This window comes from Aotus nancymaae, unplaced genomic scaffold, assembly GCF_030222135.1.
Source record: "Aotus nancymaae isolate 86718 unplaced genomic scaffold, 86718_ANA_hifiasm-v0.15.2.pri h1tg000032l_0, whole genome shotgun sequence".
In the NCBI taxonomy this organism is placed as follows: domain Eukaryota; kingdom Metazoa; phylum Chordata; class Mammalia; order Primates; family Aotidae; genus Aotus; species Aotus nancymaae.
The window spans coordinates 31,544,099-31,570,012 of record NW_026988445.1 but is presented as its reverse complement, the minus strand read 5'-3'; the positions used below and the strand labels follow the sequence as shown (position 1 = coordinate 31,570,012).

The window sequence follows — 25,914 nt, the reverse complement described above, 5'->3', positions numbered from 1 at the left end:
TGGGCTGGGCCCAGGCACTCAGCCTTGCAGGTGGGGACCCTCCACGCCGTGTGCAATGCTGGCACCCCACACAGCTGGGCTGGGCCCAGGCACTCAGCCTCGCAGGTGGAGTCCCTCCATGCTCTGTGCAATGCCGGCACCCCGGGCAGCTGGGCTGGGCCCAGGCACTCAGCCTTGCAGGTGGGGACCCTCCACACCGTGTGCAATGCCGGCACCCCGGGCAGCTGGGCTGGCGGGGCCTGGGGACTCAGCCCTTGCAGGTGTAGACCTCCTCGCGCTGCGTGCACTGCCGGCACTCCACATAGCAGCACCAGCGCACCTGGCACTGGCAGGGCCTCGTCACCACCCGACTCTGCGTGTTATGGCCGCGGCCACAGCAGATGCTCTCGCAGTTCTTCTCCCGGTGGCACCTGCGGCCGGCGGTGCCTGGGGAGAAGCGGCCGGCCAGGCAGAAGCTGGGTGAGTCGTCCAAGTGCACAAGCTCCGGAGTGCGGGGCAGCGGGTCACCGCCACCCGCCCCCGCGACGCGGCCCCGGGGCGGGGAGATGGCGCCCGCCTCGCCGGCAGCCTCGTTGGTGGTGCTGCCCACCTTGAGCGCCGTCTCGTACTTGTGCTTCAGGTGCTTGCCCACCTCGTGGAAGGGCGCCAGCTGCCGCCAGCAGGTCCGCACCGTGCAGGAGCCCGACACGCCGTGACACTTGCAGGTGGTCTCCACCCCGGCCTTGATCACCTGGCAGGAGGGAGCAGGAGGGAGGACAGCGTGAGGGCTGTGCGGGGTGGGGGTGGGGGGTGGGGGGGGGCCCAGTGAGCGGCCCCGCCCCTGCCCCCTCCTCCGGCGGCCCCTGGACCTCCGCCCAGGCCACACTGCACGTCCCACATCCAGCTCAGGCTCCTGGCATGCAGGGCCGCTCTGCCTCCTCCAGGCTGCCGAATGCCCAGGACAGAGGCTCCAGGCACCTCAGCCCCCAGGGCGGTCGCCCTGCACCTCCACAAGGGGGATCCTGCCTGATGCCCACCCTGCATTGGGGGCTGCCCTCAGCAGGGGCTGGACCTTCTGTCCCCACGCTCATAATCCTAGTCCCACCAGGACTTCACGTCTGCTCTCAGCACAAGGCTCGCTAGACAGGTGAGGACAAGCGTGGCCTCACCCAGCGGTGTACGTGTGAGCTGACCACGACCTCCCCACCCCTAGCATCGGGAACCAGGTGCTATCACGCAGGCAGACATGGCCCCCAGCCCACCAGCGCTGAGGGTCGGGCTGCTGGGGGGGCCCACGCTGCGGGGGAGAGAGCCCCTCACGCCTCGACAGAGGGTCCAGGCCGACCCCAGAGAGGGGTGCACCCCTCACCCACGGCAGGGAGGGCCAGGTACCCACAGTCCATACTGGGGGCTGCCATGGAAGCCTGGCTGAGTCTGTCCCCTCCTGGGACTTAGGGCCCCACCTGCGAAGGGCCAGGCCAGCAGCCCCCAGGAGGGCTGGCTCAAGGAGGATAAAGACATGGCAGCCGCCTCTGGCCGGCAACCGAAGAGTCACATTTAATGATGCTTTGCAGAGAAGCTGGGACCAATCTAATTAAAATGCTGCTGACCCAGGCTCTGCGGAGCTAAGGGTGCACCCTTCATGTTCCGACTTCTCATTAATCTCTTACAAAGCGTGAAGCCGGGAAGCGGGGTCAGGCACAAAGGAACAGAAGGAGCCTTGCCTAGGGCTTGAATCCGCTCTGCAGCCTCTCCCCTGCCCACCAGCCGTCCCGAGAAGGCGGAGGGAGGCACAACAGGCCCCAAAGGGGAGGCTGATCCTTTAGAAAGGGGGCGACTGGGTACTCGGACCTCACAAGCGAGGCTCGGAGCAGGGCCAGCTCTCACCACCTTGCCCTCCCCAGGCTGGGGCTCCACATTCCCGGCCTGCCCAGCGAACATGAAGTTGAGGGCAGGAGGGAGAAATGCCCCTCAGCTTCCAACAGAGGTGCCCACCCTGCCCATCCCTGCTCAGGGACTGCGGAGATGCTGGGGGCTCCGTGCAGAGTGGGGTTACAGGTCCAGCCCGGACTCCTCCAGACACGTAGACCTGGGCACTGAAGGGCTGCAGGTGGCACAAAGGATGAGCAGAGAGCCACGGTCACCCCGGGCCAGCCACGGCTGCAGCCAGTGCCGCCCGCCCGCCGAAGGGCTCGGGAGAGGACTGACTCCTTTTGCCTCCAAGTCTTTCGGGCGGGATTCTGTCCCTCGGAACAGAGGCCTGGCCACGGAGAGGGCTGCTGGGGCAGAACTGGACCCCCTGATTTGGGTGAGTGGGTACCATACCCCCAGCCCTTCCCCGGGACCCCCTGCCCACCATGCCTGCCACCGTGGTCTGCGGGGGCACGTCTTCCTCCCACCAGTCTTGGTGACAAGCCTGCTGGCTGGCTGGCACATGAGACCCACAGTCCCATGATCCTGGTTAGACCGCGTAACCAGGAAGACCCTCCTGGGGCCCTACGGGAACCGGGCAGACATGGGGCACCCCTCCATGGCTAGTGCCCCGTTTGGTGGGTAGGGAGCCGTATGGGCATGAGAGGTTCCAGGGCCCTGGCTGGCACTGCACAGCCTCCACCCTCTTACAGGGAACACTCTGCTATGTGCCACCCCGCCCCGCGCCCCACCCCCCTCCCCCCTCCCCCCCCCATGACGCTCCTTCTGGCCCCCGCCGCCCGCCGCCCCGCCCCACTCGCCTTCACGCCCACGAGGTTGTTGTGGAAGTCCACTCGGGCTCGCAGGTCCTTGCTGGACCGCCGGCCCAGGAACTCCTTGACGAACTTGCTGCTGTATCTCAGGTTGTCCCCACAGCCCCCCCACTGCCAGGCCTCGCGGTTCTCCAGGTCAGGCGCCTCGTCGCAGGTACAGCGCTCCATGCGGCCCGCGCTGCACGCCTTGGCCAGTGCGTGGGTCAGGCCAGCCGACGAGATGGCATAGAGGAAGGCAGTCTCCTTGAAGCCTGCGGTCGGCAGGGGCGGGTCAGCGAGCTCCCCCTTCACTGTGCTGAGCCAAACCACCCCGAGGGTATGAATCTCATGTGGGGGCTCCAAGCATCTTTCCTGGGGCTGCACTCGGGACAGGGTGTGGGCGTGCCCCAGGCGCAGGGCTGGCTGGGGTGGGGAGAAAGCAGGGCCGCCTTGGCCATGGCTCCGGGTCCGTGGTCACAGTCCTCATCGGGGTCTCGAACCTCCCAGCCTCATCATGGGGCCACTGGCGAGCTCTGCCTTGCCCTGGACCTCGGGTCCCCAACTTTTAAACAAGCTACTGCAGTGCAGTGGCACACGGCTGCAGCCCCAGCTACTTCGGAGGCTGAAGTGAGAGGGTCATTGAAATAGGCGGTGGAGAGCCCCTGGGAGGGGGTGGGAGGAGCCCCAGGTGGGAGGGTGGCTGAAATAAGGCGGTGGAGAGCCCCCATGAGGGCGGGAGGGGCGGGAGGAGGGTCTGCACAGGCACAGCCCACTGGACCCTGGGCCATCTGGCAGAAGCCAAGGGCTGTCAGGGCAGCCCCGGGCAGCCTGGGTCCCCATCAAAGGCCGAGCCAGCATACCCTGGCCGCCAGCAATGACTGCCTACAGCAGGGCAGGGCAGGTGGTGCCCAGGGAGCTAAGGGGCTACCCTTTCCTCTGGCAGGCTGGGCCCGGGTCCCCAGGAGGGCAGCCCAAGAGGGGCCTCTTGGGACAGGGATGAGGCCTGGGCTGCCGCCTCTGCCCGCAGCCTCCCTGAGGGCCAGGCCGGCCACACTCACCTCGCTTGAGCAGGCTGGCCCGGTAGCGGCCCTCCAGCGTGCAGTTCCAGCGCTCAAAGCGGAACTGGAACTGGCACTCCAGCGCGCTCATGCTCACGGCCTCCAGCAGCGTCTCCGCCACACCCGGGTCCCGGCGGCACATGCGCCGCTGCTTCCGCTCCAGCTTCAGCCGGTCGCAGGCCTTGTAGTGTGCCTGGGCGGCCGCCTCGGACTCCAAGGTCAGCGGGAGGACGGTCAGGGGCTCGCTGCCCGTCAGCCTGGGCACAGAGAGGTCAGCGTGAGCCCGGCCCCGGGAAGCCCTGCCGGAGCCGGGCCAGGTGTCTCGGTGGCCAGGGGACAGGGGGCAGGCATGTCCATCCGCGGGCGAGAGGGGCAGACAGAACCCAGGGTGAGCCAGGCAGGGGAGGGGGAGGAACGCCCACGGCCCCCACTCCAGCGAGCATGGTCTTAGCCACCGCCCGGCTGTCTCTGCTGCTGACTCCACCCCCGCAGTTTCAGGGAGTCTAGCTGACTCTGGCCACACTGGACGGACAAGACCCCCAAACACACACATACGAAAGAGGACAGCCTGGCCCAGAACTGTGGGCAGGGAGGAGCCAGAGCCTGAACCCCAAGCTATGCCCGATGGGCATCTGCCACCCCTCCACCCTCTTGAGCCCCAGCTGACCCACAGGACCCAGCGTGAGGTCACCCCACCCCCTGCCAAGACCTGCTGGGATGTCCCCTGGTCCTATGGCCCCTGCAGCCTCCTAGCACTCCTACGGTCTGCGCAGATATTCCCAGGGTCCGGCTGGGGTGTCCCCGCCTCAGTGGCTCGGTGTGCGGCACTGAGAAGCTGGCTCTTGCTTCCCCCTGCTCCCTTCCCCTCACCAAGCCTGGACATCCTCCTTTGCAGGACAGACCCCAGCTAACCCATCCCTTAAGCCACCCCTGGGGGCCTCTGAGCTAAGGCACACCACCCTCCATCTTTACACAAGGCCCGAACCGCCCCAGCACTGAGGACGCACCCCCAACCTCCACTGCTCCAGGGACCCAGCTGCACCCCACTGGGCACCTGCTGTCCCCAGGCCGCTGCTCCAGGGACCCAGCTGCACCCCAGTGGGCGCCCGCTGTCCCCAGGCCGCTGCTGCTGGGCTCACTGCACAGGCTTCCCTCGCACCCCACCCTGGCCCAGCCCAGTCCACACTGAGCCAAGGCCGCCCAAGCCCAGAGCCTGCCCCATGTCACCTGTCTATCCTGGGATTGACCGCCCAGGCTCTGCAGCTCTGTGTCGGACCTGCCAGCCCAGTGTCCCTACACTGAACGTCAGGGGCCCCAGGCACGGCCCCACGGGGAGGGCAGGAGGGACCGGCCAGTCTCAGAGCCTAGACACTGCCGTGGGCTGACGCCGGGAGAGGCCTGGGGTGAGGGAAGGAGGTGCAGTGCACACAGGTCCCCTCAGACACCCTCGGGGTCAGGACAGGAGCCCCGGTGGCACTGTGGGCATCCATGCACAGACGCTTCCAAGTCCCAGGTCCAGCGATGAGACATCCCAGGACAGCTGGGCACACAGAGCCAGGTGGGGGTGGGGGGCAAGCTGGGGAGCAGGGCCAGTAGAGCCTCACTCCACACACGAAGGCAGCTTGCAGACGGGGACCTCCATCCCGAGATGGAATGCCACAGCTGTGCCCAGAATAGCTCTCGGGACGACAGCCTCCCACCTGTGCCTCTCCCCAGGCCTGGACCCGCCAGGACGCACAAGACCAAGCCACTGTCCCAGAAAACCCCTATGGCCAGGCTCGCACAGGCCCTCCACAAGTGTGGACAGGGGACGGGGAGGCGGGAGCCTGAGGGCGCTAGGAAGAGGAGCGGGAGGGGAGGAGAGGAGGGGACCCCATCTACCAGAGCCAGCCCTCCCTCCCTGTCAATGGGGACTGAGAATATCAGCCTGCCCTGCCTCCCTGTGACCCACCACCTCGCCCACACTGGTCAGGGTGAGGCCCGAGCACGCCGGGACACTGAGAACTGGTTTGACAGTGACAAGCTGAGTCCTCCAGCCTTCCCTAGGGCGTCCCTGGAGCAGGTGGACAGCAGGGCAGCAAGCGTGGCTGCACGGAGACTTGCGGGGCTGCTGCCCTCCCCTCCGGCCCCAGGACACCCCTCCGTCAGAGGCAGCTCTATAAACGCAGCCTCAGGGGACTGGCCCTGACGCCAGGCCAGGCAGGGTGGGCTGTCAGCACTGGCAAAACGGTGTGGAGGGACGGTGACCCCCAGCCGAGAAGCCACGGGGGCCGGCCTGAGGCCCGAGGGCAACGCTGTTCCCTGGAGTAGTCTCTGAATGCTGTGCTGCTCTGACCATGCCTCTTAAGCCCCGCCCCTCACCTCTCCCGCCCAGGGTGGCCCCTGCCCCATGCCCCCTTTACTGTCAGGGTGGGCTCAGCATTGGCCAACCAGGGGAACTCAGAGCCTCAGGGGCTCCAGGTCTGAGGATGAACAGGCAGACGGCGCCACCGGGCACACTGGGGAGCGTGGCAGGCGATCTCGGGGCCTGAGCCCAGCAGAGGTGGCCCAGGAAGGAGGCCCGGACCCTCCTGACAGGTGCGGCTTTCAGGACAGGAACCTGCCACAAGAGCTGAAGAAGGGAGGTGCGGTTCCCAACACAACCTCAGAACTGGGAAGCTTTCTTCCATGACACTCAGAACCCAGAAGACACTGAAAAGCAGTTACATTTGACTACTTAGAAGTATAAACATCTCTGCGTGGCAAAAAAAAAAAAAAAAAAAATGCGGCACAAAGTCCAGAGAACAACTGACGAACGACACCTGGGGCAAACTGTGCAACTCGCATCCAGACCGAGGCCCGGCGCTGTCCACATGCGTGTCTGCACATGTGTCTGCATGTGTGTGCCTGCATTTGTGTCTGCACGTCTGTGCCTGCACGTCTGTCTGCATGTCTGCACGTGTCTGCATGTGTGCCTGCACGTGTGCGTGTGCCTGCACGTGTGCATGTCTGCACGTGTCTGCACGTGTGTGTCTGCACGTGTGCATGTGTCTGCACATGTCTGCACGTGCGTGTGCACGTGTCTGCATGTGCCTGCGCACGTGTCTGCACACGTGTGTCTATACGCGTCTGGACGCAAATCTCTTCCTACAAACCAATAACAAATGAACCGACTGAAGACAGACAACGAGTATAAACCCACAGGTCAAGGGAAGGAAACCGACTGGCTCTTCAAGCCCATGAGCCGACCCTCAGCCCCGCTCCAGGACGTGCTGTGCCGCCGTCCCACCGCTCCGGAGACCGTGACGGGAGGGTCGTTCTGGAGAGCAGCCCAGGCAACAGAGCAACACCCCATCTCAGGAAAATATACATATTATATAGATAGATAGATACATTATGCTTCATTAATTAACAAGCACGTATCAAATGTGATGAGAATGTTGTTAAGGACACGGGGAGACACTTTCATGGCTGGAATTCCAGACCGACATATAACCCACCACAGAGCTCTGAATGTTTGCATCTTCCCCAAATTCATATGCTTAAACCTAACACCATCGAAGTGGTGGCATTAGACGTGGGACCTCTGGAAGTGATTAGGTGGTGAACAGGATTATGTCCTTAAAGACCCCAGGCCGGGCGCAGCGGCTCAAGCATGTAATCCCAGCACTTGGGGAGGCCAAAGTGGGAGGATCACCTGAGGTCAGGAGTTCAAGACCAGCCTGGGCAACATATTGAGACCTGGTCTTTACAAAATATTTAAAAATTAGCCAGGCACGGTGGTGCATGCCTGTGGTCCCAGCTACTCAGGAGGCTGAGGTGGGAAGACCACTTGAGCCTGGGAGGTCAAGGCTGCAGTGAGCTGTAGTTAAAATACTAATAAATAAAAATAAATAAAAGGGGCCCTACAGACACTGCTGCGTGAGGACACGGTGAGAGGCACTGTCCATGAACCAGGAAGTGCCCCCGCCAGAAAAAGAGTCTGCTACACCTTGACCTTGGACTTCCAGCCTCCAGAGCTGAGCAGCACACCCGTGTTTTGCAGGCACGCAGGCTGTGGTGTTTCGCCACAGCAGCTGCGTAGACTAAGACGCCCGCCAATTCTCTTTCTGGAAGCACAGGTCACACATGCATTGCACCTTCCCGGCATGCCATTCAGCACAGCCTTGTGACAGGAACGTGCTGGAGACAGCAGGAGAGCAGCCACGAACATGGGATCCACACACTCCATGACGTGCCACGTGGTCCGTGAGAGGCAGCGCCCGTGTGCATCCACGCCGAGTCGCCCCGGGCGTGCTCAGAGGACAAGCAGAGCCCAGCAGTGTGTGGATAAGCTCAGCAAGTGCTGCACGTGCGTGCACGTGTTTGTGGCTGCATCGGACCAAGCAAAGACCCAAGATGGAGGAAGTGCGTTCTTCCCCACACAGCTGTGAGTTGTGCCAGTGCACAGACGGCCTATCCAGAATCCACAGCTCATGCCACACTCAGCAAACGGTCCAGGCCCGGGCCCGGGAGGTGGGGACTGCAGTGAGCCACAGTCACACCACGGTATGCCAGCCTGGGTGACTGAGTGAGACCATCTACAAACTAACAGAAAAACCAGCTTGCACCACCCCAGTTTATATGAAGGTGACAGCAGCCACCCTGGTCTTGTTCTTGACCTTCAGAGGAATGCCTTCAACATTTCAGCATGAAGCCTAATGCCCGAACACTGTTTCAGGCCCCAGAGGCAACTTTGGTTCTTTGTTTGCTAAGAACCTTTAAAATCATAAATGGGTCCGGGCACAGTGGCTCACACCTGTAATCCCAGCACTCTGGGAGGCTAAGGTGGGCAGATCACTCGTAGTCAGGAGTTAGAGACCAGCCTGGCCAACATGGTGAAACCGTGTCTCTATTTAAAAAATAATAACACAAAAATTAGCCACTGTGCTGGCGCAGCCCTGTCGTCCCAGCTACTCGGGAGGTGGAGGCAGGAGAATCACTTCAACCTGGGAGGTGGAGGTTGCAGTGAGCCAAGATAGCGCCACTGTGCTCCAGCCTGGAAAACAAGAGTGAGACTCCACCTCAAAAAAAGAAAAATCATAAGTGGATACTGAATGTTATCAAATGTCATCCCTACATCTTTCGAGGCATGACTCCTCTCTCATCTACTAAGGTGAGAAGCTATAGAAACTGACCGACGTTCTGTGGAACTTTGTCTTCCCAGACTCAACCTGACCAGGACAGGCTCCGTCCTTTTCTGCAGGGCTGGATGTCTTCTGACAGTGTCTTCCTAGGATTTTCACATCTGTGTGTGTGATTTTCTTCCCACTGAGTTTCAGTGCCTGGGTGAGGGGTCCTCTGTTTAACTTTTCTGGAAGAGTTTGTATCAGGTGAGAATTGTATCTTAACTGTTTGTTCCGAAGAACTAGCCATGAAGCCATCTAAGGACTGAGCTATTCTTGGAAAAGATTTCCTTTCTGATCCAGTTTTTCTTTTCTTTCTGAACAGCTTTGCTGAGATACACAGGCACACCTCAGAGATGTTACAGCTTTGGCTCCAGACCATCACAATAAAGAGAAGGTCACAGCCGGCACAGTGGCTCACGCCTGTAATCCCAGCACTTTGGAAGGCCGAGGCAGGTGGATCATGAGGTCAGGAGTTCTAGACCAGCCTGACCAACATGGCAAAACCTCATCTCTACTAAAATTACAAAATATTAGCCAGGCATGGTGGCACACGCCTGTACCCTAGCTACTCAGGAGGCTGAGGCAGGCGAATTGCTTGAACCTTGGAGGCAGAGGTTGCAGTGAGCCGAGATCATGCCACTGCCCTCCAGCCTGGGCAACAGAGGGAGACTCCATCTCAAAAAAAAAAAACAGAGAGAGATGGTCATAATAAAGCAAATCATGAGTTACTTGGTTTCCCAGTGCTTCTCCAAGGTATGTGTATACCACAGTCTACTAAGCGGGCAACAGCATTACGTCTAAAACGTACTACGAACACTTTAGTTAAAAACACTGGGTCACTAGAAGGCTGACCATCATCTGAGCTTCACTGAGTTGTCATCTTCTTGCCGGGGGCGGGTGTTGCCTCCACGCTGGTGGCTGCTGAAGGCTGGGGTGGTTGCTGACTGGTCGGCAAAGTGGCTGCTGAAGGCTGGGGTGGCTGCTGAAGGCTGGGGTGGCTGTGGAAATTCCTTAAAGCAACACAGCTGTGAAGGTTGCCACCCACATCGACGTGCTCTCCCTTGCATGAAAGGCGTCTCTGTAGCAGGTGATGCTGTTTGATAGACTTTTTCCCACAGTGGAACCGTCTTCACAATAGGAGTCACTCTTCTCAAAGCCCGCACTGCTTTATCCGCTCAGTTCCTGTCAATTCTAAGTCCTTGTTGTCATCTCAACAACGTGCCTAGCGACTCCACCAGGCGTAGATTCCATCTCAGGAAACCACTTTCTCTTTTCTCTTCTTTTTTTTTTTTTTGAGACAGTCTCACTCTGTCACCCAGGCTGGAGTGCAGTGGTGTGATCTTGGCTCACTGCAACCTCCGCCTCCTAGATTCAAGCAATTCTCCTGCCTCAGCCTCCTGAGTAGCCGGGATTACAGGCGCCCGCCACTATGCCCAGATAAGTTTTGTATTTTAGTAGAGATGAGGTTTCACCATGTTAGTCGGGCTGGTCTCGAACTCCTGACCTCAGGTGATCTGCCCGCCTCGGCCTCCCAAAGTGCTAGGATTACAGGTGTGAGCTACCGCCAGGCCTCAGAAACCACTTTCTCTGTGCATCCATAAGAAGTAAGTCGCCGTCCATTCATGTTTCTCACGAGGCTGCGGCAGCTCAGTCCCACCTCCAGGCTCCACTTCTAACTCTAGTTCTCCTGCTGCTTCCCCGACTTCCTCCCTGAAGTCTGGAACCCCTCAGAGTCACCCACGAGGGCTGGAATCAGCACCTTCCCAACTCCTGTTCACCTGCTGTTTGACCCCCTCCCGTGAATCATGAATGTTCTGAAGGCATCTAGAATGGCGACTCCTTTCCAGCAGGTTTTCAATAGACTTTTCCCAGATGCGTCAGAGGAATCACTCTGTGGCAGCTGCAGCCTTATGAAATGTCCTAAATAGTAAGACTTGAACATCGAAATGACTCCTTGATCTACGGACCAGAGATGCGTGTTGTGTCAGCAGGCACGGAAACAGCGTTTACCTCCCGGCACGTCTCCACCAGAGCTCTCGGGTGACTGGGACACAGCCAGTGAGCAACAATACTCTGCAAGAATCTGTTTTTCCGAGCCGTGAGTCTGCACAGTGGGCTTAAAACACTTAGCAAACCATGGTGGGAACAAACATGCCGTCATCAGGCTTTGTCACTCCATTTCTAGAGCACAGTCAGAGTAGATGTGGCGTAATTCCCGACACTCCTAGAATTGTTGCAATGGTAAATGAGCATTTAACTTTCACCAACTGCATGAGCCCCTATCAAGAGAGTCACCCTGTCCCTTGAAGCTTTGAAGCCAGGCACTGACTTCTCCTCTCTAGCTATGACCGTCCCAGATGCCATCTTCCGGTAGGAGGCTGATTCAGCTGCACTGAAGATCTGTCGTTAGGGTGCCTCTGGTCAGCGATCTTAGCTGGACCTGCTGAGAACTTGCTGCAGCGTCCCCATCAGCTCTCGCACTTCCGTGTTACAGAGACGGCTTCTCTCCTTAAACCTCACGAACCAACCTCTGCTCGCTTCCACCGCACCTTCTGCAGCTTCCTGGCCTGTCTCAGCCTTCAGTTTTACGAAGAGGGTTGGGGTCTTGCTCTGAGGTTGGCCTTGGCTGCGGGGAACCCCGTGGCTGCTTTCTCTACCCACACCACCCACGCGGTGCCCCGTCAGCGGTAAGCCTGCCTCGCGGTACCAGGTGTGCGTTTACTGGAGCAGTGCCTTCCATTTCAAGGCCTTCGCATTCTTTCAATGCTTGGCTGACTGAGGCACAGCTTCCAGCCGGCCTTGGCTCTGGACGTGGCTTTCTTGCTAACCTGAATCGTAGTGACCCCACTCACAGCCTCAGGCCACCAAGCAGAGCGCAAGTCACAGGCTCCGGTCACTGCAGAGCCTGGTTCGCCCTCTGGCTCTTTCTTCCTCCTTCTCTCAAGATTCCCTCTATGCCCTAAGCCGTCTGAGCTGGTGAGTTCTCCCTCCTCCTGTAACATTCTACATCCTCCGAGTGTCTCCTACAGGGAATCTTAATTAGCCCCTAATCACACCTCGATTAACCCAGCCTTCCACCTGGAGCAGTTCATCTCCTAGGGTCTAGGGCCTCAGTTTACCCTCTTGTTCACTCTTTCTGACCACACGTGTGCTGGTTTTTCATCCTCTTTTGGGGTTTGTCGTTGTTCCACATTTTACTTCTGCGCATCTGAAGCTGCAAAGTCTATTTTGTAATTTCCACGGTCACCTTCAACGCTACACCACGTGTCTGTGACCTACCCAGACCTCATGCTGGTCAGTGCCTTCTCTACCCAGGCAGCACGGGGCCAGAGAACACATTCCCTTTGACACTCCCACCCTGACTTATGTGCTGTCATGTGTTTTAGCTCCATTTGGGGGCCCGACAAGACCCTGTTTTATCGGCCGGCACTCCTTCCATGGCACCTTCAGAGCCCCTGCTCTGCCCTCACTCCTTCCTGCATCTTGGGAGGCGGCAGGGCCTCTGCTTCCCGAGGTCGGTGCCAGCTCAATGGCGTCCTCACGCCTCATCTGTATTCTGCTTTTTCAGATGGCTTTTATGACTCTTTGTCTTCAGTGTTGACTTTTTTTTCCCATTTTTTTAATTTCTTTTCTCTTTTTTTTGAGATAGAGTCTCGCTCTATTGCTCAAGCTGGAGTACAGTGGTGTGATCTCAGCTCACTGCAACTTCCACTTCCCAAGTTCAAGCGATTCTCCTGCCTCAGCCTCCACAGTAGCTGGAATTACAGGCACCTGCCACCACACCTGGCTAATTTTTTGTACTTTTAGTAGAGATGTGGTTTCGCCATGTTGGCCAAGATGGTCTCAAATTTCTGACCTCAGGTGATCCACCCACCTTGGCCTTCCAAAGTGCTGGGATTACAGGCATGAGCCACCACACCTGGCCACTCATCTAATTTTTTTGTGTTTTTCGTAGAGACGGGGTTTCACCATGCAGTCCAGGTTGGACTTAAACTCCTGACCTCAGGTGATCCACCCACCACAGCCTCACAAAGTGCTGGGATTACAGGTATGTAACCCTGCGCCCAGAATTTTTTGTTTGTTTGAGACGTGGTCCTGCTCTGCTCAGCCTGGAGGGCAGTGGCACTATCTCGGCTCATGGCAGCCTCCACCTCCAGGACTCAAGTGATCCTCCCTCCTCAGTCTCCCGAAGTGCTGGGATCACAGGCATGAGGCACTGTGCCCTGCCTGCTGCGCTCTTCCAATGCGTCATGTTCCAGCGAGATTTTTACTTTCTGCCTGGGAAGAGGCTGGGCTTCTGGAATCTTCTTTACAGCTTTATTCGGTTTTGGAAAACGCTCGTCCTCTCCCCTCATCCATACCAGCCCTGTCCCGCTCCCGCGCCCTCTCGGCCTCTAGCACAGCCTCCCCGTGCCATCGACGTACGCTGCCCTCTGTATGCCACCTCGCCGCCTCTCTGCTACACTCCGGGTAATTTATTCTGACCTATCTTCCTGTGCGCTAATTCCCTTCAGCTGTTTCTAATCTACTGTAAAATCAGGCCATTACTTACTTTTTTCCCCTCTAGCTCTATTTGGTTTCTCCAGACTTGCTGGGTCAGTCTTTGTGGTTTCCCGAGCCTCGCAGCCATCCCGAGTGTCGTCTTCCTTCCTGAGGCGCAGCGAGGAGAGCTGCTGGCTGAGGCTGTCTTTGCGAGGCCCCCCGCTGTGTTTCTGTGCAGGCCTGGTTAGCTCTGACCCCGGGCTACTCACCGTACTTGGGAACAGTTGGCAGGAACCATTTGAAGCAGAGGATAAAGGAGCTACAGTACCCTTAACCCCGCCAAATGCAAACGGAGTCCCTACCAACTGTGTCTAACAGAACCTCAGAGGGGCCTTAGGAGGAATAAGAGGCTTTGTAGAGATCGCCGAGATAAGAATCTCAAGGCAAGACCATCTCAGACACGGTGGGCCCTAAAGCCAGTGGAGCCTATCCTTAACAAGAAAAAGGAGAGACCGGGTGCAGCGACTCATTCCTGTAATTCCAGCACTTTGGGGGGGCCGAGGCGGGTGGATCACCTGGGGTTGGGAGTTCGAGACTAGCCTAACCAACATGGAGAAACGTCGTCTCAAAAAAAAAAAAGGAAAAGGAAAACGGAGAAGACACAGAGGCGGATGAGAGGGTCATGTAAGGAGGGAGGCGGGGCGTATGCGGATGGGTGTGGGGCGTATGAGGATGGAGGCGGGGCGTATGAGGATGGAGGCGGGGCGCATGAGGATGGAGGCGGGGCGTATGAGGATGGAGGCGGGGCGCATGAGGATGGAGGCGGGGCGTATGAGGATGGAGGCGGGCGTAAGGTGCAGCTGGGAGAGGCAGGAAGGACCCTCCCCTCAAGCCTCCAGAGGGGCTCGGCCCTGCAGACACCGTGATTTCAGGCTTCCGACCTCCAGGCAGGAGTCCTGTTGTTTGAGGCCAGCTAGTCTGTGGTGTCTGACAGCAGACCCAGGACGCTGGCACAGATTTGGAAAGGGTCTTGTGTGCACACTAGCCCAGCTCCTGAGGCCTGCAGTCCCAGAGCCAGGCCACCCAAAACCCAGCACGAGGCCAGGGCCGGACCACGTTGGTGACTCAGGCCTCGGCACACACATGGTGACTGTGTCCTGCCCTGGCGGCACCTGGGGCCGTGCGAGGGTCTCCTCTGAGTATTCTCTCCTGAGCGGGCCCTGGCCTTCACCACGCAACCTCATCCCATGAGACCAAACGCACCTCATGCTTTCTTGTACAGCATCTGTTCCTATTTCTCGGGATCCCCGTCATCCATCCATTTCATCAGCTCCTTGACAGTTATAAAGTTAAATACAAATACACACACACACACACACACACACACACAAAGACAATGACACACCCACACACTCACACAGACACACCCATACACACATACGTACACACAGACACACCCATACAAACCCATAAACCCATACACACACAGGCACACACACACAGATACACCCATACTCAGACACACGTGTACATACACACACATACACACACACAGATACACCCATACGAACCCATAAACCCATACATACAGACAACACTCATACACACATGGAGGCACACCCAACACATACACACAGATATACTCATACGCAGACACACATGTACACACACATACAGATATGCCCATATACACAGACACATCCATACAAACCCAGACACACACATACACATATGTACAGGAATGAACACACCCACACAAACCGCCCCACACACAGACACATGCATACAGACACACCCATACAAACCCATACACCCAGACATACACATACACACATGCACAGGAACAAACACACCTACACAAACCCTACCCACACAGACACACCCATGCACACATGCATACACACACACATGCACACACCCATCCAAACCCAAACACCACACATGCACACACACAAACATACACCTGCACGTACACACATAAGATCCATGTAAAAATCCAGGTTTTGGTGTTTCAAGCAGAAAACCGTCTGAGGCTCCTGGGCCTGTGGCTGGAAACGGGCGTCTGTGCTCGCCAGTGTCGTCTTCACATCCCAAACGACCTGGTGAGTGTTTTTGACTCCGCTACACCAGCAGGAGACTGAGGTTCAGGGGATTAAACAGTGTGGCCGGCTGTGTAGCGCATGAGTGAGGAGGCAGGGCTGGGACCTGAGAGTGGCCTGTGACCCGGCCGCAACCCTGCCAGCCCCATGGCAGCACCAGTTCACGGCTGCTGTCGCGGCGAAGAGCCTGGATGACGGCTGCACGGGACACCCACACCCTCGAGCCCTGGCCACCTCCCACCTCTGGCTATGGTTCCAGATGAAGCCACACAGGAGGACACGGGCCAGCTGGAGAGAAAGAAGATGGCGCAATACCCACACGTGACTGTGGCTGCCTTGCCACAGAACAGGTGCTGCAGACAGGAGCGGTGACCTGGCCACCTCCTTGAGCCCTGGAAGCTGGCCGGGGTGGTCAGCACTGATCCCTGCAGAAGCTCCACAGAGACCATTCCCCAGTCCCACAGGGAGCTGAGCTTAGCACACATGGTGCTGAGTCTGAGTGGGGATGGCCCCTGCTCCTTGGGCTGGGCCTGATGCTGCCATGTCCTGTCTGCTTGGGGATCGAGCCACCCTTGAAGGACCCAGACACTCAGACACTGCCCTGAGCCTGAGGGTAGCCAAGTGGGCCTTGTCCCGAGAGGCAGCCCGAGACACACAGGCATGGCCACCCTATACTGCCCGGTCCGTAGAGTCACAGGCTCCTTCCTGCTCTCAGCACGATGGACATGAAGTCCTGTGGAGGGAATCCATATCCCCAAGCCGGCCTCTGACCTCCCTGCCTCCCGCCAGCAGGCCCGGCCACCCCGACAGCCACCCTGACCGGGACCCAGCTCTCTTCCCTGGGCTGGGGCAGAGGGAGAGGCTGCAGTTACAGAAGCCACAGCGCTCCGCCAGCAAAACCTCAGTCCTGCCACACAGCGTTTAATTTCTGTGTGAAACAAAATCAAAACAAATTCTAGCACTGAGAAACCGGGGCTGAGATCAACCTTCCACCCTCCCCGTGGTCTGCAAGTCAATCCAGCCCCGGCCCAGCTTCCAGCCCAACTCCCCCTTGGGGCTGCGACGCCACCGGGGCCCAGCCATCCGCAGGAGCAGGCAGGACACGTGCCACAGGGATGCCGGAGCAGATGAGGGGGCTCCGGCGGACTGCAGCTCGGTTCACCCAACGCAGTCCCTGAGAGAGGTTGGGCTCCTGGGGACAGAACACCCACAGCACCCAGCAACCTCCACTGCCCTGACACCAGGTGCCCACCAGGCCAGGCATCCTCGGGCCTGACAGAAGCACCCGCTACCCTGCTGAAAGCCCCAAGTCCCACAGCAGCCCCTGGAGCAAGCTCTGCCCTGCCTGTGTCTGCAGCACCCATGGGGTCCCCCAAACCAGACCATGGAGGCCAGCCCAGCTCCCCCAGTCCCCGAGGGCCACTTGAGCTGACTGTCCTTTTCTGGGGCAAGGCCCTGGATCCCAGAGGGGGCCCCAAGACAGGCAACCCAGGCTGCACACAGGACCCCTGGGAGGACGGTGAAGAGTAGAAGCTTCCAGGAGGCCTCTCTTTAATTTCAGTGACCACAGCCCCCACGGCCTTCCCAGACAGCAGCAGACCCACACAGCTGCTCAACTGGTCGGAAGGACAGGGAGAGCCACGGGACCTTCCAGCAGCCACCAGTGTCACCTCTCACACCATCATCCCCTCTGGAGCTCACTCCCGTGGGTATCACGGAGAGGGCATCCCGAAGTCCACCTGGCTCTCCTCCCCACCCCATGGTGACCCCAGGGCTGCAGCCTCTGTCCCCATCTGGCCAGGAGGGATGCCGGCCCTGACGTTCTCTAGCTCTGGGAGGCTCCAGAAGCAGCTCCTCCCGGGCCAGACCTCCAGCCCGCTTCCCCAGGCTGCACCGACCTCAGGTATCGCTAAGAAAAACAAACGCACTCTGCAGCCTGCCTTTTTCCAACGTCCCGTCCGGCCACCGGTCCTGAGGTGCTGCGGCTGCCAGTTGGACAGCTGGGCTTCCTCCGGCGGGCAGCGGCGCCCAGCCAGCCACGACCACGCCGGGAGGCGGACAGGCTCCAGGGAGGGCCCAGGCTGCAGGTCACGGAGTCAGGGTTGACCCAGTGCCACCCAGGTCAGCGGGCACAGCAAGACCATCCCCATCCACCTGCCACCCTGCCCGGCCTGGCCATAGATGTGCTTGAAAATGACCCCTGAAGGAAAACCAGGTCACATCCCTGCTGAGGCTGCGCTCCGCACGGCTGCTCTGGGCAGTCATCAACACGTGGCCCACCGTCCACATGCGGGAAGCTGCAGCAGCCTGGCGGCCAGGTCGGCACTGCGCCATGTCTGACTGCAGATGTAGACACAGCCCTGCCAAAGTCAGGGTCCCATAGGAACCGGGACCCTGGTGACAGAGCTGGGCTGTCAGGTGAATGAGTGACACAGATCTGCCTGGCAGGGGGAGCTCGGGCTTGAGGGGTGCACAGAATGCAGCTTGGAGGGGACCCCATGGGACCCTCCCGGCCAATCCCAGAGCTGAGTGACCAGGAAGGGAAGGAGGCGTCTGAGGAGATCCCCCGGGGACCCTCGTGGCCGACCCCAGCGTTGGGCACGCAGGGAGTGAAGGAGGCATCTGGCAGTCACTGGGCTTCATGCAAGAAGCGGCCGAGGGTCAGGTGAGCCCTGGGGCACAGGGGAAATGGCCTCCCCTGTCCCTCAGGGTCAGCCCCATCAGAGATCAACTTCCAGTCAGAAGGCTGGGGTCTGGGGAACCACCACCCATGGCTCACCTTCTGGGTTCCAGGGGCCTGGCTCCGTCCCCAGTCCCACGGACACTCCTGCAGGGGCCACCCTACTCCCAGACAACTGCGCCAGTCCTGACCCCGCCGCCCAGCACAATGCACAAAGGGAGTCCTGGGATCAGGCGGGAGACCCACGGAGGCCTGTCAACAGGTGCCCTTCCCGCAGCCCCACCCTCCCGCAGGCATCACCTCCTCCCCTCCCGCCCGGGGTGCAGAGCACGGGGAGGAATCCGTGCCTGTGCACTCCTTCCTAGGGGAAGAATCACCCACATGCTTCTTCGATGGCCAAACCCTGGAGTGGGGCACCCGCAGCCTTGGGGCACCCCAGCAGCCGTCGGAGGGTCCGAGGGCAGGGTGGGCACTGGGGAGTCTGCAGCCAGCAGCGGGTGGGAGCGAGATGAGGCCAGCTGTCTCCCTGTCCAGACGGCCGCCGGCTGTGGGCAGGACATCTGCTCCCTCAGCTGTGGGCGGCCAGGCGCTGCTGCTCCATCCTTACCACACACCCTCAGGGAGCCAGGACCCCAAGCGGGTGGGGCAGGGAGGGGATGGGGGTTCCGAGGCCCCTGGGCATGGAGTGGGAGGGAGGAAGGGCCTCAGAGCCTGCAGGGGCCATCAGGCTGCCAACTCCAGGCCCTCCCACCTGTGGCCCCACTGTCTGGGAAGCTGGCCACCTGGGCCCTGTGCAGGCCAGCAGTCCTGGAGAAATGCCCCCATTATCCACTGCCCCATCCTCTCCTCTCCATGTTGAGAAGCCCCCAGGGAGCCCCACTGTTCCCCAGCCCACCCTCAAAGCCCTCTGCTGAGGTCTGTCCCACTGAGCCACTTCCATAGTCTCTCGAAACAAGGCAGCCGCCTGACCCCTTTCCTCCCCGCCCTCCTGGCCTTCCAGAGCACTGTGTGTGGCCTTTCCTCCGGAGGCCAGGCCCCACATGCTTCCTGGGGTGTCCTAAGTGGTTGGGGGGTCTCTGGGACAGCACCCGCACAGACCTAAGCCTGTGCTCTCAGCCTGCGGTGCTCAGAGCACCCAACCCAGGCCCAGCCAAGGGCTTCCCCAGATGTTCCCTTCCTGCCAGCCCCTTCCCAGGGTTCTCCTGCCCACCATACAGCCCTCTGATTCCACACCTCAGGCCCACCCCTCCTTCTCTGGCACCACCAGAGACCCACAGGTGCCCCTCATCCAGGCAGCCAGCTGTGCCCCAGGCCTGGTGCTCGGAGAGGCAGAGCCATGGGACCAGCCAGGCTTGTCTCACCCACAGCCAGCAGCCTCCCTCTTGGACCCTGTGGGGTCTGATGTTGGCACTAATGTGGGAAACACGGCCCCCTCCCCACACCCTTGACAGCAGCCTCTCCGAAGCCTCCTCTGCCAGTCCCCTGAGCACCCACACTGCCCCACACCAGGCTCTAGGATATGGGGGACGTCCTAGCTGCCCCCACGCACCCAGTGCGGCTGTCAGAGTGTCGCTGGCTCCTTGCGCAGGGGTAAGAGTGCCCACAGTTCACAGGTCGAGAGGTGAGGTTCTCCTCAGTCCAGGGAGAGATCCAGAATATGGAAAGAGCTCTCATAACTCAACAGGAGGAAGACAAGCAGCCCCCCACTCACTAAAAACAGGCCAAGGAGCGGCAAGAACGTTCTCCAAAGAAGAGCCACAACCCGCGAGGCCAGGAAAGGGTGCTTGGCGCCACTGGCCACCTGACAAACGCAGTCAGAGCCACACGAGGCGCCATTCCACACCCACTAGGACGGCCGCAGGAGAAAATAAAACAGAAAAGCAGCGTCGGCGACCAAGCGGAGGAGCGAGCCTCGTGCGCTGCTGGTGGAAATGGCAAACGCTGTATCTAGAGGGCAGTTTGGCAGGGCCTCAAAGACCTCAACGCAGGTGGGGAGTGGGGCTCACGCCTGTCACCCCAGCACTTTGTGAGGCCGAGGCGGGAGGATCACTTGAGCCCACGAGTTCAAAATCAGCCTGGACAACACGGCAAAACCCTGTCTCTACAAAAAATGAAACTTAAAAAAATGAGCCAGGCGTGGTGGCTTGTGCCTGTGGTCCCAGCTACTTGGGATGTGAGGCAGAGGAGGCTGAGGCTGGGAGGTGGAGGCTGCAGTGAACCTCCACACATCACTGCACTCCAGGGTGACAGATCAAGACCCTGTCTCAATAAAACAAAGCAAAAACAGACATGACCAGCAGAGTTCCACGTGACTCCGCATCTCTGCTTCTAGGTACGTACCCCGAGAACTGAAAACACACGCGCACAAAACCTCACACACCAACGCTCACGGCAACAGAATCCATCAGAGCCCAACAGTGGAAACGATCCAGATGTCCATCAACTGACAAAGCGGACAAAAAATCTTTGAGATTCATGCAGTCGAGTCTAAGTCAGTGATAAGAAGGCAGGTAACACGACGCGCGCTACAGCGGTGATGCGAGTGAGAGAAGCCAGGCGCGGACCACGCCGCATAGGATTCCATTTCTAGGAAACGCCCGGGACAGGCGGCCCTGTGGAGACAGAACACAGATGAGCGCTTGCCAGGGACTGGGGGAGGGGATGGCAGCGACCGCCGAATGAGTATGAGGTTTCTGGGGTGAGGAAAATGTTCCGGAATTAAATAGTGGAAGAGCTGCAAGGCCTGGCGAACGAGGTACTCAAAACCACGGGGATGTGTACTTTAAAAGGGTGGATTTCACAGGACTGAGTTACATCCAATAACAAAAAGCCTCCGCCAGCCCCGAGGCCCACCAGGCCCCCAATTCGCAGTGGTCACTCCCTCCAGCCTAGCCTCTGGACCAGTTCCAAGCACCTTCCAGTCCCGATGGCTGGCTCTGGAGCCACAGGCGGGGACACCTCAACAATCCCTCAGCGCCAGCCTTGCTCATGCCTCTTCCAGGCAGGCCTCCAGGCTACTGAGGCCTGGAGAAGGGGACAAGCTGGCAGGGCCCGGCCTCCCACTCTCGGCCCTCAAAGTGGCCTGCAAATGTTTCCTGAGTGATGTCATCTGCAAGGCCACCACCACAAAACAGCCTCAGGGCCTTTAGAGAAGAGCCCCCATGGGAAGTCACAGCCCTTGTCCCAAGCCAGCCGGGACCCCTAAGGAAAAGGCCAGAGTGCCAGGGAGCCAGGCAGCCCAGCAGGGGCGGGGATCCAAGCCCCGCTGGGCACCAACAGCCCCCAGCCCCAGCCCCAACACCACATCCAGAGCGTGTGGGCCCAGCCGAGGAGCAGCCCCAGCATCTAATCCAGATCCACTATCTCACCTGAGACCACAACTCGGCAAGGGTGAGGCCAGAGGGGCCTCCCAACGGAGGACAAGCCATGTCCTAGGCCACCCTCAGGCCCGCCCTCTCGCTACAGCCTCGGGAGAGTGTCTGAGTCTGCTCCCCAAGCCGTCCCCATGGCCTCGGGCTGGCCTCCCTGCTTACCCCTCTGTCTAGAAGGGCTTGGGGCCAGGCCAGCAAGGAGGCATGGGGACACAGCCCTGGGAGAACCAGATGGAAAGTCCACCTGCTAGCCAGGCTGAGGTGCAGGGCCAGGCCAAGGGAGCCTCTTCCCCGCAGGGGGTCCAGCCTGGTGGCCAGAGGCCTCCAGGAGGGCAGCGGGCACCAGCCAGGGTTGGGTTGCAGTTCAGGGAGGGGGCAGGGAGGGCTCCCGTGGGCCTACATGACCCTCCCCCAGGCCAGCCTCTCCTCTCCGGGTTCCTGGGCTGTAACTGGAGCCGCGTTCTTGACCGGGAGCCTCCGTGCCAGGCAGAGCTTTCAAGAGGGGGAAGGGAAGAAAAGGCCCTAGATCCCAGCCCCTTCTCCCTGCTCCCTGGACTGGAGCTGGGGAGGGTCACCCCAGCCCCACTCCAGCCCCGCCTGGCCTCTAATGCCCTGGGCCTCCCTTGCCTTCGCTTGGCCAGGAGCCACAGCCCCAGACCCCAACCAGCAGGAGAGGCCTTTCTCTACACACAAGCCAGCCTGGAGCCCTTTGTGCCCTCTTCCCCTCCCCAGCCCAACCTCAGGAGGTGACTAGAGCGGGGGAGCCTGCCCTGCCCTGGGATGCCTCCCCAGCCCCTGGCTCAGGAAGGTGCTCATTCTTCGTCAAACAGAGTCCTAGCTGCCCTCTGCAATGCCAGCTGTCCCTGAAGGCAGCACACTTGCCCTCTGGACTTCCCACATGGCGGCTACATGGAGAACTGCCCTCAGGACAGGACTCAGGAATCCTCCCTTGATGGGTTCTTTGGAGCCAAGAAGCAGGGCCCAGGGGGCCTGGTCAGAGAAGCCACGACAGCATGAAAGCCTTTGCTGTGTGCCGGGCACCAGCCTGGACTCACTGTCTGCAAGAGAGCTGAAACACACGCGCACCTAAAGCGGCAGAGCCCCCTGACCTCCCCCAGGGCGCAAAGCCCAGAGATAGATCGGAGAAGGAGAGGCTAGGACCCAGCCCCACGCCGTCGCCAGGAATCAGATCACAGCAGGGACAAAGCCGCTGCAGCCCAGACAGGCCCAGGGTGTGTCCCGAGCCCGGGGAGCAGAGCCTCTGCTGGGCCGGAGAGCAGGGAAGCACAGCTGGCTGGCAAGGCCCCCGTGACTCACCGCGGACCTGTGGCCCTCCCTCCTGCCCTCCCGGGTGAGGCTTCGGGCTGCACAGATGGCGTGCCGCGGCGTGCCAGCCCGGGCCCAGGGCCGTACCCACAGTCGGAGCCAGGAGAGGATTGCGGGTGGGGGCCCCAGGGAACGGAGACACCGAGCTGACCCTGGAAGACGACCCAGAAGAAAGGAACGGAGAGAAAAAAGGGGGAGAAAGAAAAACACAAAGGGAAAGTTTCCCATGAAAATATTTTATTTTCTTTGAGAACAGGATACACCTGCAGGGCTCCTCGGCCCAGGCGGCCTCTCCCTGCCCTGGCGGGTGCCAGATTCCTGGACCAACGGGGCCCTCTGCCGGCCAGGCCGCCGCGCGCCGGCGCTCTCAGGGCAGAGGGCCGGGAACAGGTGACCGGCGGCGGGTGTCGGCCCAGGGAGCGGCCCAGGGCGCCCAGGTCGGGGGCTGGGATCCGAAGGCCAGCCAGGGCTCCCAGGGGCGGCGCCCGGGGCAGCGCCCGGGGCAGGGGGGGAGGGTGGCGGGGAGGCCGGGGGCGCTGCCTCGCACGGTGCCACCCTGAACCTCGGCGTGCCCAAAGCGCAGCGAGGGTCCCTATAAAGGTCGCTGGGCCGGGCATCCCCGACCGGGGAGGGGGGAAGGGAAGGGAAGGGAAGGAAAGGCAGAGAAACGCGCCGACAGCCCGGCAAAGCGCCGCTGCAGAGACGCGCGAGCACCGGCAGTGACACCGCGGGACGCCCCGGCCGGGCCCTGCGCTCCAGGCCAGGTCCCACAGACGCGCTCCCGCGGGCAGGGTCCGCGCCACAGCGTCAGAAGAAAAGCGCAAGAAAAACAAATTCCTCCAGCTTGGAAGGTTTTTTTTTTCTTTCTCCCTTTGGGGCTGAGCGCAGAACATCTGGATTTTGTACGTATTTTTGTTACTGTTAAATTAACTTCTCGAGGAGAGAAAGGGGGGGAAGCTGCTAGGTGGGCGACGGGCTGGGGCCGAAGACTCAGGCTCCAGCCGTTTGGCAAGGACAGGGCGGCCCCAAGAAGCCGGGACCCGATCCCAGTCACTAAATGAGGCGGTCCGCTCACGGCGGCAGCGGCGACCACCACGATTCCGCGGTCACGGAGGACCGCGGCCCCGTGCAAGCCCGACGGGTCCGCCCGCCTCTCCACCGTGCCCCGCCGCGGACGAAGCGACGCGCGCGCGGCAAACAAACAGCGCCGGGCAACCCGGCGGCCCCGCCGCGCCCCGGCCCGAGCCACCCCGAGTGCCCCGGGGACTCCGACGCCCCCGCCCCGGCCCTGCCGCCCCCGCCCACCCGTGCGCGCCGGCCGCGGAAGGCACCTACCCGAAGTAGGCGGCCGAAGGGCGCAGCGCGGCGAGCAGCAGCGTCAGCCCGAAGGCCGCGGCCAGCCAGCGCGCCAGCGGGGGCCCATCCAGCATCTTGCCGCGCCGCGGCGGCCGACCATCGCGCTCCCAGCTCCGCGCAGGGCGCGCCGCGGCCGCCGCCCTCTTATAGCGCCCGGAGCGCGGCCAGCTGGGCCCGGCCCCGCCCCGCGCCCGGGAGGGGATCACGCCGGCGCCGGGGGCGGGCCGAAACCCGAGCCGCGCGCGCCCGCCCGCCCGCCTGCCCCTTCTGGCCACGCGGGGCCCCGGCCGCCTCTCCCGGCGCGGGTCTCGGGCGCGCCCCGCCCGCGGGGACGGAGGAAGGCGGGGCGGAGAGCGGTGGGAACCGAGGGCGGGGCGGGCGAGGACTCGGGGCGACCGCAGCGGGACGGCATTGGGGGGCCGGGGGCGGGCACCGGGGGGCGGGTAGAGCGTCGGGGACGCTGCCGGCGGAGCTTGGGGTGGCCCCGGGGGCGGGACCGAGGGGGAGGGGAGGCGAGGCGTTGGCGGCCGGGCTAGCTGCCGGCGGGGCTCGAGGCTGGGACGGTCGGGGATGGTGCCGCGGAGGACCCGGGCGTCTGCCCCGAGCTGGGCGCTGCGCGGCTGTTCCTGGGAAAGCCTGGCGAGGAGGAGGCGGGCTCGCCGGTGATGCCTGCGCCCCTTGCGCCTGCCGACCCCCTCGAGGAGCGGGGCCAAGGAAGCGCTCCTCTCTGGCGGGCACGGTGGCTGCTTTGGGCCTGGGGATGAAGCGACGTTGCCTGTTGGGGCCGAGAGCTGAGTCGCTCTACCTTTTGGGGTCCTGGTGGCCTCCCCATTCTTAAATTGTGGGAGGGGAGCTAGCGGCTAAGACCCTGCCACACCAGCCATCAGGCGACGCCCTTCTGTTTCCTGGCCGAGACTGCGGAGAAAGAGGACTCCTGGGATGGAAGGTGCACGCCCAGGCAGCTAGAAAGGCAGAGTCCCCGTCCAGAGACTCGTCCCCGCTGCTGATGCGGATTCAGAGCTGCTTCTGAAGCAGGATGGTGTCAGAGGACCCAGAGCTGGCACTAGGATACAGGTGCGCACGTTCCAGACAGACCTGGGGGTGGCGTCCAGGAGGCGGCTTTGAAGTTCTTTGGATGGGGCCTCTGTGACACAAAGCAAGAGACACAAGAACAGGTTCTGGATCCAGGCTGGTGGTGACATGTCATCCACCTGCCACGTGCAGACCCTGGTCAGTGCGGGGTGGTGCCCCCCACACAGGCCAGGCTGCCAAGACCAAGAACACTGAGGGCCAGCGAGCCTGCCCGGCCACGTCCTGCAGGGGCCTCAGAGACCTGGGCTGCGGGGCAGCACTGCCCCCGGGAAGGAAGGCCTCTCTAGGCAGTGACCTCTGCGCCTGCAGGGGCTGATTCTGGCACAGTGACCGCAGGACCCGGGGGGAAGAGCAAATGTCCCGGAAGGCTGTGAAACCCTGCCCGTCAGCGACCTGACTGTGGCAGTGACAGGTGGATATGAGGGGTCCTCAGAAGAAAACAAAGAAGATAAGAACAGCAGAAAATGCCCCCCACGAGGGTTCTGAGCCACCTTCACCACTCCTTGGGCTCTTGGCCTTGCTTCCCTGGGAAAGCCTGGCCACTTGGGCCACCCCGGTGACCATGCCCTTCCTGAGTCCACCATGTCCAGCTCGCCACGTG

The 25,914-nt window shown here is 61.1% G+C and overlaps 1 protein-coding gene across 1 annotated transcript; it reads right to left on the bottom strand.

Moving 5' to 3' along the window:
- Window positions 1-247: 247 nt before the first annotated feature.
- Window positions 248-24,295, bottom strand: WNT9A (Wnt family member 9A). The gene is made up of 4 exons (XM_021666953.2): window positions 24,201-24,295; window positions 3,761-4,017; window positions 2,712-2,974; window positions 248-730 (listed from the first exon to the last, which is right to left on the bottom strand). The coding sequence occupies exons 1-4, from the start codon at window positions 24,293-24,295 to the stop codon at window positions 248-250; spliced, it is 1,098 nt and encodes a 365-aa protein (XP_021522628.1).
- Window positions 24,296-25,914: the final 1,619 nt, after the last annotated feature.